This window comes from Panicum virgatum, chromosome 6N (assembly GCF_016808335.1).
Source record: "Panicum virgatum strain AP13 chromosome 6N, P.virgatum_v5, whole genome shotgun sequence".
NCBI classification, from domain to species: Eukaryota; Viridiplantae; Streptophyta; class Magnoliopsida; order Poales; family Poaceae; genus Panicum; species Panicum virgatum.
Window position 1 is genome coordinate 39,446,358 of NC_053150.1, and position 11,229 is coordinate 39,457,586.

The 11,229-nt window shown below is 42.7% G+C and overlaps 2 protein-coding genes across 5 annotated transcripts; one reads left to right on the top strand and one right to left on the bottom strand.

Annotated features, from left to right (window-relative positions):
- Positions 1–82: 82 nt before the first annotated feature.
- On the bottom strand, positions 83–4,892 carry LOC120679312 (probable inactive leucine-rich repeat receptor-like protein kinase At3g03770). 4 transcript variants are annotated; one of them, XM_039960872.1, is made up of 9 exons: positions 4,636–4,892; positions 4,440–4,543; positions 2,427–3,956; positions 2,044–2,177; positions 1,613–1,853; positions 1,312–1,436; positions 1,139–1,185; positions 793–898; positions 83–506 (listed from the first exon to the last, which is right to left on the bottom strand). In XM_039960872.1, the coding sequence occupies exons 3-9, from the start codon at positions 3,763–3,765 to the stop codon at positions 300–302; spliced, it is 2,199 nt and encodes a 732-aa protein (XP_039816806.1). In that variant the 5' UTR covers positions 3,766–3,956; positions 4,440–4,543; positions 4,636–4,892; the 3' UTR covers positions 83–299. The 4 variants fall into 4 exon arrangements, with proteins under 4 accessions (XP_039816806.1, XP_039816804.1, XP_039816807.1 ...); XM_039960870.1 differs by having other exon boundaries at positions 1,312–1,523; XM_039960873.1 differs by lacking the exon at positions 793–898 and having other exon boundaries at positions 109–506; positions 1,312–1,523.
- A 2,319-nt stretch (positions 4,893–7,211) lies between these two features.
- LOC120678155 lies at positions 7,212–9,275 on the top strand. The gene is made up of 4 exons (XM_039959309.1): positions 7,212–7,377; positions 7,856–8,735; positions 8,813–8,855; positions 9,258–9,275. Exons 1-4 carry the CDS (start codon positions 7,212–7,214, stop codon positions 9,273–9,275), a joined length of 1,107 nt encoding a protein of 368 aa, XP_039815243.1.
- Positions 9,276–11,229: the final 1,954 nt, after the last annotated feature.

The window sequence follows — 11,229 nt, forward strand, 5'->3', positions numbered from 1 at the left end:
TTGTACATTTCAATTTGTATGCTTGTGTGACGATGCGTTTCAACATCAACCAGAGGCTAGCTAACTTTCAAGGAACAGCAGGTTATTTAACCATTTGGAAGCAAAGACTAGCAGCGATGGAGAGATCAAATGCAGGATGGCCAACAGTTAGCCGAGTCCAATCATCGATCCCCACAATTCACATCAAGATCATATAAACATGAACCGATGGTTTTTGTTCCCTATCATCTTTGATCCACCCTGGATTACAATTTCGAGCTGTTTCCATGCTAGCAAGCTTGTGAGGGAACTTCTAATTACTAGTCGCCATCAGCTGTCACCTGGACTTGGGCAGCATATTGCAGGTTCCAGAGAACCTCTTCCATGGAAGGACGGGTTGAGCACTCGACGGACATGCATTTTATCATTATTGAAACCACCGCAGATAAGGAATCCTGTGAAGAAGTGCCAATAACGACTGGATCCAAAACTTCACAGCACTCTTCCAGGCTTGATATTGACACAATCTGCAGATATGGGTAAAAGATCATTAGATGGTTCCATTCATCTTTGCTTTTGTCCCCTGGAGGCATCAAATGTATATGTTGCTATGATTAGAACAATGATCATGGCAGAATGGAGATATGAAGGTCAAAGAAATGCATTAAGTAATTAAGATGCATCACCCCTTTCGTAAAAGGGCGAAAACATAAACGAGATCGTTATAGGTATTTCGCATACGCATCAAGCAAATTTCGATCAAGAATCACTGCTACAAACTTTTTATATAGTATGAATATGAAGGGGACATACCAGATCTTTCAAAACAGAAGGATCACCCTTTTCATGCAATTTTGAGCCCATAAGGACTTCGAGTATAATACAACCAAAAGAGTATACATCATCCTCCGAATTTTCCCTACAACACAATATTTGATGTTTTTTAATTGATTGGATCACCACAAATTATGATACTCTTGAATTTCATAACCAGATTTCCTCTTTTTTTTCCTATTTCAATGCAATTGGTTTACTTAGTATAATAGAAATGGAGTGCTGAACTCTGTGATATCAAACTGTGCATGCGAAATCAAAATAGCCACAATTGGATATGCGTCCCAAATATCATTTAGCAACAATTAGTTGAGCAGGTACTTACGTTTCTGCAGCATTATTTTGCAAGTATCTTTTCCCTTCTCCTATTACCTGAACACACAGTGAGTGTTAAATAATTTTTGTTAAAATAAAGCATTGTCTAACCTTGAAGGTGTGTTACCAAACTTAATAGGAGAAATCAGGGAGGTGAATATTTTTTCCGAATGACAAGCCCACCTCATGTTTGTATATCTCCTCTGTAATTATGGATAATCCATAGTCGCTCAACTTTGCCGAAAGGTGTTCGTCAAGCAAAATACTAGAAGTCTTTAGCCGATTATACAAGGAACCAGGAACTATTCCTGTATGTAGGAAATGAACAGCCTTAGCTATGGCAATTAGCACCTGCAGCCTATGACACCACTTTAGAGTCTTCTCTGGACTAGAGGCTGCCAAAAATAAAGTGTAAATGTAAATGCCTAAAAATTGGAGTGTTTCATTTAATTCAGCTTCTCAATATTTGAATTTAGATCATTACCATAAAGATAAGAAGCCAGAGTTCCACCAGGCATATATTCATATACAAGGAAAACCCTCTTCACACTTGATTCATCAATTGTGCTGTCAATGCAGTGCCCCAACAGGCAAACAAGATTAGGATGGCGAAGCTTTCCAAGGAGATCTAAACGGAGCTTTAGATTCCTAATTGAATATCGCTGGTGCAATGCCAAGCATCTTATGGCAATCAGGGTCCCATTCTCTAGTTTTCCCTTGTAAAGCTGAAAATATGAAAATTTTGATGAATGGGATTGGTAGAAGAAATGCTATTGATACTAGTGTAACCTAGAATAACTGAAATATTTCTACTTGCATTTGCTAACCGTATCGTGTTTAGGGTAAAGCAAAATTGATATCTTACAAAAACACTAACACACACACACGCGCGCGCGCGTGCACACACACACACACCTTTCCAATTGCTCCCTCGCCTAGAAATGCTGACCGTTCAAATATTTTGGTTGCTTCCTTTAGTTCTTCTAAAGAAAACATGCGATGCGATGGCTGTATATGTGTTCCTAACTTGACAGCTTGCGGTACACACCCTGCAATGAATGGATGAATTATTCAAATTGACAAGAAAAGCAGGCATAAATCATCCAATATTAATATTTATAATTATGCAAAAAGAATGTGAGATTCCTTGCCAATTTTAATAGTACCACCATTTTTATTCACATGAAACACATATGCATAGACTTCATTACAATGAGCATCACTAGTTTACTGCATTATGGTAAGACAGATGATGCCACATGTATATAACCCAACAAACACTTGAGAACAACTCTTACTTGCATTCACCAGCAGTTCTGAGGACATTCCTGTAGTCGAATTATCTTGGGTATGCTTTTGCAGGAACAGTTGTTTTGACAGAACTTCCTGACAGCTTCTTTTATTGGAAACCATTAACACCAGAAAAACCACAAGCACAATAAACAATATGCAGACAACAGTGACTACAAATCCAACATCCTTGCTTGATCCTCTCCACTTATGAGATTGTTGGCAATATTTACCTTCATGCTGGTGGGCAGGGTCAACTTTAAAGCAATTACCCTCAAACTTAACAACCTTGTTATTCAAATTACCATTTAGACAACTAGGAAGATCACCTGTGAGTCGGTTAGTGGACAAATCCACAAAGCCTAGGGTGCTGCTGCATGTTAAACTACTCGAGAGTGATCCACTGAGCATATTTGCGGCCAAGTTCAAGTAACTGATGTTAGGGAGAGCAAACAATTTTACAGGAGGACTCCCCACAAGAAAGTTGAACGAGAGATCAATGTGCTGAAGCTGGTTCAACTGACCAAACTGCTCAGGAATTTCACCTTTAAGTGAATTTTTGCTAAGTAAGATTGTTACTACTGCTGTAGGCATCTCAGGAAGCTCTCCATCCAACTCATTGTCCCTAAAATCCAGCATCTCAAGTTTACTTAGGTTGCCTAAATTTGGAACATCACCCGATATGCTATTGCCAGCAAGCGCGAGCTCTGTAAGCATGGTAGCTTTGGCAATTGATGCTGGTATGGACCCCATCAGCCGGTTACTCTGCAACCGAAGAACAGTAAGGTTCGAGAATGAGTCAAGCCAATCTGGCACACTTCCGTTGAAGTAATTACCATCCAGTGTCACAGTATGTAGCTTCGACATGACTGATAGCTTGGGAGGGATCAAACCATACAGAAAATTGGAGCTCAAATCAAGTACTTCAAGCGAAGATAAGCGGTGAAGCTTATCCGGGAGAGGGCCCCATATGCCCAAAGACACCAGAATAACAACTCTCAGGGTAGTTAGCCTTGCCAATGTAGTAACAAACGAATCAAGAATGAAGGATTCTGAGAGGGTGACATTGGGAACAGAATAGCCACTGAATTTTGGTGGCTTGGTGATCCTATCGCCAATGATCTTAAGCTCTGTGATGGCATTTCCCTCACAGGTGACCGCAAGCACCGCAGTGGGCTGAGTGTAGCACGGGTCACTGCTTGGGCTACCCCATGCATCTAACTGCCTGGGATACTCTAGCTGCTTCCTGAGCTGCTGCAGCAGCTCAATCTTTGAAGACTGCTTGCTTACTGGGAATAACATCAAACAGGTTGTCGCCATGACAAGGATACTAAGGTGCCAAGCCATTGGAGCTCAGCTAGTATTATCCTTCCTCAATTGGATAGGTATTTTGGTAAACTTTATCACTTCCAAACCGACATGGTCAGAATTTCGGCACAGCTAGTAATGCTCAGAAAGGCCCAAGGTGGAGCAATGTAGTTGCGCAATGCTTCCTTGGAGAGAACCCATGCGCTCCAAAGTTCCCAAATCCCAATTTGCTGCGGGAGAATACATTATTTAGCCCGAAGTGGACATAGCAGAAATCAACAATAAAAGTACAAGACAAATCAGTGCGCGGACTAATTCGTATCATTTTTATTAAAAAAACACATTTGGTGCCCAACAGAAGAACCACAACTTCAGATCGAACGTAGGAAGAAATAGTTCTACAGTGTTTAGTTTACTTTAATGTAAGCTGAAAGCATTTGGGTTGAACACTTGTAGCTAAATCTGTTGAGACCCCACAAAGAAAATGACAGACAGGGGTCGCAGCAGAGCATTAATATGCAATGAGAGCACGGCAACAGTAAATTCATTAGATTGTACTGCAAATGTCAATTCTCCGTCCTTGAGCTGGTGCAAATACAAAAGTTGAGTTTGGAAAATGTGATTCACAAGGATCTTGAAGCGAAATTGATGAATGAACAGCAACAGACAAGAACCAAATCTAGCTTGGAAGGCAGAAGTGCAGTGACACCTACCCAGAAACGCAGTAGGCAGAACAAAACCACGGCGAACTTCAAGAAGGAAACGGGGCTTTAGCAGGTTGAGAGTGCCGAACTTGAAGCAAATCCGAACTACAGCTCTGAATAACTCAGAGCATATTATTTTAAAGAAATGAGACAAAGGAAGCCGGAAATTGGAAATTTCAGTATGCAGCAACTGAGAGATTCTGACCAGAATGCAGCAAACCCAGGAGGCAAGAACAGCCACCACAGCTCACTGGAGAACTTCTTCGGAGGTACACCAACTCAGCTCACAGCCCGCAAATGAATACAAGAATCCCTAGTATTCTCTCCTCTATCCTCTCAGCACCAAGCAAGCAGCCACAACACACAGCAGGTAAATAATAGGACCAGCACGGGAGGGAGCGCCCCAGTAATTCAATGCACACGGGAAAGGGACCCATATCTCCACCTACACTGCAATGCAAAACTTCCCCAGCGGCAAAAGCAGCACGGGCAGCGGTACTGCACCATATTTATGGGCCCTGGACAGAAGATGGTAAATATTATCCGTCCATCCGACAGACTGAAAGAGTTCACATAGTAATTCGATGTCTTTTTTTTTGTATATACATATATTTTCTCAAATATCATATATAAAAACTTCACCGGTAGGGGTAAGACCACCCCACGGCATTGGTTTAAGAAAAATAAACATTCTCATACCGTTTAAGAAAATCCCTGAACCTCCGCCCCATCCTTGCATAGTGGCACGGCACCCTGTGAAGAAAGGGGCGTCCATAGACCTATGCTTTGGCGTGGGACAGATGAGAGAATTTTTTTAACCATAATCTGGAAATTCTCTCCCACCGAAAATAAACTCAGTACTTGTGGAGTGCCGCAGGGTTTCCTAATCAACTGGGCTAGGACCCGTGGCCAAATATCATAATGGATTTGAATAGTTTATTTGGATGTGGGATTTGAATATAAAAATGGTGATATCCGTCAGATATTGGATATTCGGCTGGATAGTCCGAAGTAAGATATCTGCTTCGTATAGTGTACTATATCATACATGAAATATTATTCAAATTACTAGAATACATTTAAGTCTTAAAAACTAACTCATAACTAATTTATTTTAACTCAATAAATACAAAATTAGTATCAAAAGTTTTCTAAAAATGCAATATATCGGTTGGTGCTCTTTTTGGAGGGGTTTTTTGGATGCAGGCCATTATAATTTGCACGATTTTGAGAAACGCCACTACAATTCACGGTATTGGATATTTGCCATTACAATTCTCACAAACCCCGAATCTTGCCCTATTCTACGGCTGGCGCGTATCTGGCGCGTATACGGGCCCACCTGCAGGCTTTGTATTTCCGTATGGGCGTCTTTGCCCTTGCCTTCCACCGGATAAGCCCCCCCGGTCGTCTTCCTCTCGCCTCTCTCTTCTCTCTCGTGCTCCCCCCCCCCCCGACCAGAACTCCCCGCCCCCACCCAGATCCCGCACGCCGGCACCCGCATCCCTCGCCGCCGCCCGCATCCCTCGCCGCTGCTGGACGGCTACCATTGCCGACGAAGAGGAACCCTACATGGCAGTGCGCATCCCCTGGAGGGGATGGAGGCGCCCTGATGGCGACGTCTGCATCTTCCTCGCCTCGTTGTTGCACTGAGGCGGCGGCGATGGAGGACGGCGCATCCAGGTACCCAATGCCCCTAGCTGTTGCGTTTGATTAGGGTCGATTTGTGCCTGAACTCTTTGATTTCGGTTTCGATTTGATGCATTTGGTAGGGATGTGCTGTTTGCGCTAGAGATTAAAGTCGAAGGTTTTGTTTCCAAAGACGCCTCTGGTAGGAAATCTTACACTAAAGGCCGAGTGTTTAAGTGGGATCTGGAGTATGGGTCAATGACATTGGAGTTGCTGATGAAATATCTGACCACCGAGTTGAACCTAAGCACAGACCAGACAGCCACTGTTTGGTTCTATGACAAAAGAATGTACGAGGATTGCGGACTAGTTGAAATTCAGATGATTGATTTCTTTGAAATGTATAAGGAGGAGATGAGGTCCCAGATTCTAGTTTGTGTCTTTGATAAGGATAAATACACTGAGGAACCTAACTATGATGCACTAGAGCCTCTAGCTGTGGTTCCTCCTGATCCTCCACGCGAGGCAGCAGGCAGCATGCATATAGACCCCACAGACCCCACTGCTGTTGCTGATGAACTAGAGCCAGATAGGGAGTCTGACATGTTTGATAACCCTGAAGAGTATGTGGGAGTCGATGATGAGGGTATGTATGGTTCAGTGCCACCTGCTCCTCAATTTGCACAGCCAACTAACCACAATGCTAACAGTAATGCAAAGCCTAATGCAAATGAATCAGAAAATGCTGAATTTGTGAATGTTGAGACAGAGGTGGCTGATGCTGATCCTTTGGAGGTCAATGTACTGCATGACCCTGATAACCCAAAGATAGCCAAGTTGGAGTTGTTTCCTGATATCAAGACATTCAGAAAAGCCATAAGGCATTATGCTGTGAAGACTGGCTTTGAATTTGCTGCTGGAGTGAAGACAGACACGACAAGGTTCATAGCAAAGTGTGCTGCTCCTGGATGTCCTTGGAGAATACATGCATCAACTATTTTTGATAAGAAGACAGTACAGGTAACTTAATGTGAGTAGTATGTTTAAATTATTTTTCTGTTAATGCAGCAAGACTAAAACTTGCTATTGTGCAGATAAAAAAAACTTCCTGCAAACCACACATGTGCTACCACCAAGCTTGTTGAAGGCAAGATGGCCAGTCAGGGTTGGTGTGCAGACAGGCTTGGTGAGTGGGTGAAGAAGAACCCAAAAAAAGGAGCAAAGGATGCAAAAAAGAAGCTGGAGAGTGACTTTGGTATAAAGCTGAAATACTCAAAGGCCTGGTCTGGACTGAAACATGCCCTGGATCAAATCCATGGTAAGTATGAGGAAAGCTTCCAACTTCTTTTCAATTGGGTAGCTCACCTAGAATAGGCTTCACCTGGTAGTTATGTACAAATAGAGGTTGAGAAAGTTGGCAACAAGAAAAGATTCAAAAGGGTTTTTGTAGCATTGAAGCCATGCATTGATGGTTTTTTAGCTGGTTGTAGACCATTTGTAGGGGTAGATGCATCTTTTCTACATGGAAAGTATACTGGGCAGTTGGCTTCAGCCACAGGTGTTGATGGGCATAATTGGCTTTATCACATTGCCTATGATGTTTTTGACTCAGAAACGGAAGATAATTGGACATGGTTTTTAAACAACTTGCACAAAGTCATAGGAGACCCTCCTGGCCTTGTCATTTGTTTAGATGCTTGTAAAGGCTTAGAGAAACCTGTTGTCAAGGTTTTTCCTGTGGCTGAAAACAGAGTGTATGAGGCACATGTACAGCAACTTCATGAAACACTATTCAGGAGATGTTTTCACTGAGCATCTCTACCCTGCTGCTAAGAGCTTCACTGAGTACATGTTCAAATGGCACATGAAGAGAATTTTTGAGTTTGCTCCAGGTGCCATAGACTACCTTGAAGAGAATCACCCTAGGATTTGGTACAGATCTGGGTTCTCTAAGCTTAGCAAGTGTGACTATTTGACTAATAACGTGTCTGAGAGTTTCAATGCTCAGATCAAGCATTTGAAAGGCCTTCATCTCCATGAGCTTGTAGATAGGATTAGGGAGCTCATTATGGAGAAAAGGTACATTAGAAAGAAGTTGGAACAGCAATGGCAAGATGGAGTTCTACCTCAAGTCATGAATGATCTGAATGTTATAAGCCAGAATCTGAAGGTTGTGAAGATCACTGTCAGTGATGATGATTTTGCAGAGGTGACACTTCTTGATGACTGGAACAACCAGAGGAGGCACACAGTGAATCTGAAAGATAACACTTGCCCATGCAGAGAATGGCAAGTAACTGGCAAGCCATGCAAACATGCCTTAGCTTGGATACTCTCCAACAGAGGCTTGAAGATTGAAGACTTTGTCCATCCCTACTACTCAGTAGGAAGGTTTAGAGCTGCCTATGAAGGAAGAGTAGAGCCTATGCAGGACAGGTCCCAATGGCCAGAAGTAAACCTTGGTTTCAAGGTTTTCCCTCCTTTGCTGGGTAGGGCTCCTGGCAGACCAAAGGTGCAAAGGATAAGGGGCTCAATTGAGAAAAATGTGAACAAAAAGAAAGTGAGGTGCAAGAGGTGCAAAAGTTTTGGCCACTTTGCCAAGACATGCAAACAACCAATGCAGGGAGAAGATGGTGAGATTGGCAACAGTAGCAGCAGCAAAGCAAGCAACAAGAGGTGAGTCTGTCATGCATCTATTTGCAAATCTCCATGCATCCATTTACATTCTGCTAATCATATAATGTCTACTTCAGGAAGAAGACAGAGGAGGACAATGATGGAAAGAAAGGAAAGAAGGTGAAGAAGAATGCAGCAAAGAAGAAGAAGGCAACACCCTTGAAGAAGAAGAAGAAGAGGACTGCAGCTGCTCCCCAGCAAAAGTTGTCAAAAGCCTCAAGGATATGATGTCACAAGAACTGTGATGTAATAGGGGAACTTAATGTAGTGGGGCTGAGCTTTTGTGAATTGTGTGCCATATGACCAGATCATGGCCTTTGTAATGAACCTGTGTGTGCGCGCTCTGAACCTGTGTGTGTTTGCGCTATCTGAACCTGTATGCCATATGACCAGATCATGGCCTTTGTAATGAACATCTGTGTGTGTTTGCTATCTGAACTTATGGCAGTTATTTCAGTTATGGCAAGTCATATATATCAGAAATTGTCAGTTATGTTGAAATTGTGTGCCCATGCCTACCAGATTCCACAAAGAGACTAGGAACAACTGAAATTGTTTTGTTCAAATGCCCATGGCTACCAGATTACACACATGCACTACCACAGTTTGCTCATTACAAAGCCAATTGCAACACCAACACACACTGCTGCTACTACAACAATTTGCATCTTCAGCTTATGCACTTGCACTCTCAGTTCACAAAGCTCTGTCACAACACTGTCCAATATCTGCTTCAGTTCGTCAACCTCTTCCTTCATGTCCAGACCTTGCTCCACAGCCACATCGTCAGCATCACCACAGCTGAGAGGCGTTGCCACCTTCTTCGACCGAGCATAAGCTTCATACTGCGGCTCTGACATGATGAAGCCACAGGTTGATGGGTCACCCTGCAATAAACCCAAGCCGCATGAATGCCAACTCAAAATTGAGAACAAATTCAGCCAAAATCAGTTACCTTGACGCAATACGGGCACTTCACGAAGATTTGGCCGTAAGTCTCACGCTTTTTGCTTCTGATTCGAATCAGCTGCACCTGACAAATCGGGCAAAGGTCAGACATCTGTCCCGATTCCGTCGGACTGCTTGTACAGCCCGCTGCAACCGCTACCCTAAACTGCAACGGCGACATGTCGGTGGCGGCGTCCAGCAGCGGCGAGGGATGCGGGTGCCGGCGCGCGGGATCTGGGTGGGGGCAGGGAGTTCTGGTCGGGGGGAGCACGAGAGAGAAGAGAGAGGCGAGAGGAAGACGACCGGGGGGGCTTATCCGGTGGAAGGCAAGGGCAAAGACGCCCATACGGAAATACAAAGCCTGCAGGTGGGCCCTTATACGCGCCAGATACGCGCCAGCCGTAGAATAGGGCAAGATTCGGGGTTTGTGAGAATTGTAATGGCAAATATCCAATACTGTGAATTGTAGTGGCGTTTCTCAAAACCGTGCAAATTATAATGGCCTGCATCCAAAAAACCCTTTTTGGAGACACTTAAATTTAATTTATTTATATTTCTAGTGTCTTATTACTTAAGTAACATATGTTATTTTTTTTAAATTACTGTATGCATTATAATAGATTAGGTGATCAACCAAAAAATCGAATGCACTTTGAAAACATATAAAATTTTGAAAAAGCACCAATCACAAATGTACCATGCCCTCCCATGCATATATTTTGATTTTTCATTTAAGTAGTATATAAAAAAAATATATCTTTGCAAGAAGTTAACAGGTATGTGCAATTAGTAACAAAGCTAAAACATCATGCAATCAAATGTTTGAAAGACTTGATGGGGACGGGGTTCTCGATCTTCCGTCAGGTGAAGATAACTTTCCTTTGAGCCGCCTCAAGTCCGCCATTAGCCTTTCTACCTCTTGTTTGAGCTAATCATTTTTCCTTAGCAATGAGATCATCACATGTTTCTACAATCACATCCTCATTGCGAGGGGTTAGATCACAAGAGGTAGACGCATCTACCTTGATGATAGGTGTTGCACAAGGAATATTGCAAGGAAATGATTTATCCGATGATGATTCATTTTTAGATTCAAAGCTCTCATATTTTATTTTAAGTTTTTTATGCTCATTGTCTAACAAATTGAATTTGTTTAGCAAGTTCTCATATCTTGAGACAAATGAGGCATGAAGTTTTTCTTTAGCTTTGAGAGCTTTGATTTCCTTATTTTGTTTATTGAGATGTTCTTGTTGATTATGAAGAAGTGTCATCATCTCACTAATTTCATCGGTTTCAACATTGGATTCATCATTGGAGGAGGAGTCATCACTTACATCGTTATTACCTAGTGCCATAAGACACATGGGAGGTGGTGATGATCTCCGAGGGCGATGGGTGGTGGAGCTCTTTGAATTTTTCTTGTGACTTGAGCTTTCACCACTTTTCTTGGGCTTGTAGATGGCAGAGAGAGCTTGAGATCTTGATTTGTTCTTTTTCTTTGCCATTTTCTCCATCCCAACCGCACTCCTTCTAATGAGAGTTTTGT

What these genes read in the sequence shown, in the direction of transcription:
- LOC120679312 (XM_039960870.1), bottom strand. Translation starts at nt 3,765, where the DNA reads ATGGCTTGGCACCTTAGTATCCTTGTCATGGCGACAACCTGTTTGATG. An exon ending in GCGAGGGAGCAATTGGAAAG is followed by an intron (nt 1,854 to 2,043) that starts GTGTGTGTGTGT and finishes TCATATTTTCAG; the next exon opens with CTTTACAAGGGAAAACTAGA. An exon ending in TCTGGCTTCTTATCTTTATG is followed by an intron (nt 1,524 to 1,612) that starts GTAATGATCTAA and finishes TATTTTTGGCAG; the next exon opens with CCTCTAGTCCAGAGAAGACT.
- LOC120678155 (XM_039959309.1), top strand. Translation starts at nt 7,212, where the DNA reads ATGGCCAGTCAGGGTTGGTGTGCAGACAGGCTTGGTGAGTGGGTGAAG. An exon ending in TGCCCTGGATCAAATCCATG is followed by an intron (nt 7,378 to 7,855) that starts GTAAGTATGAGG and finishes AACACTATTCAG; the next exon opens with GAGATGTTTTCACTGAGCAT. An exon ending in AGCAAAGCAAGCAACAAGAG is followed by an intron (nt 8,736 to 8,812) that starts GTGAGTCTGTCA and finishes TGTCTACTTCAG; the next exon opens with GAAGAAGACAGAGGAGGACA.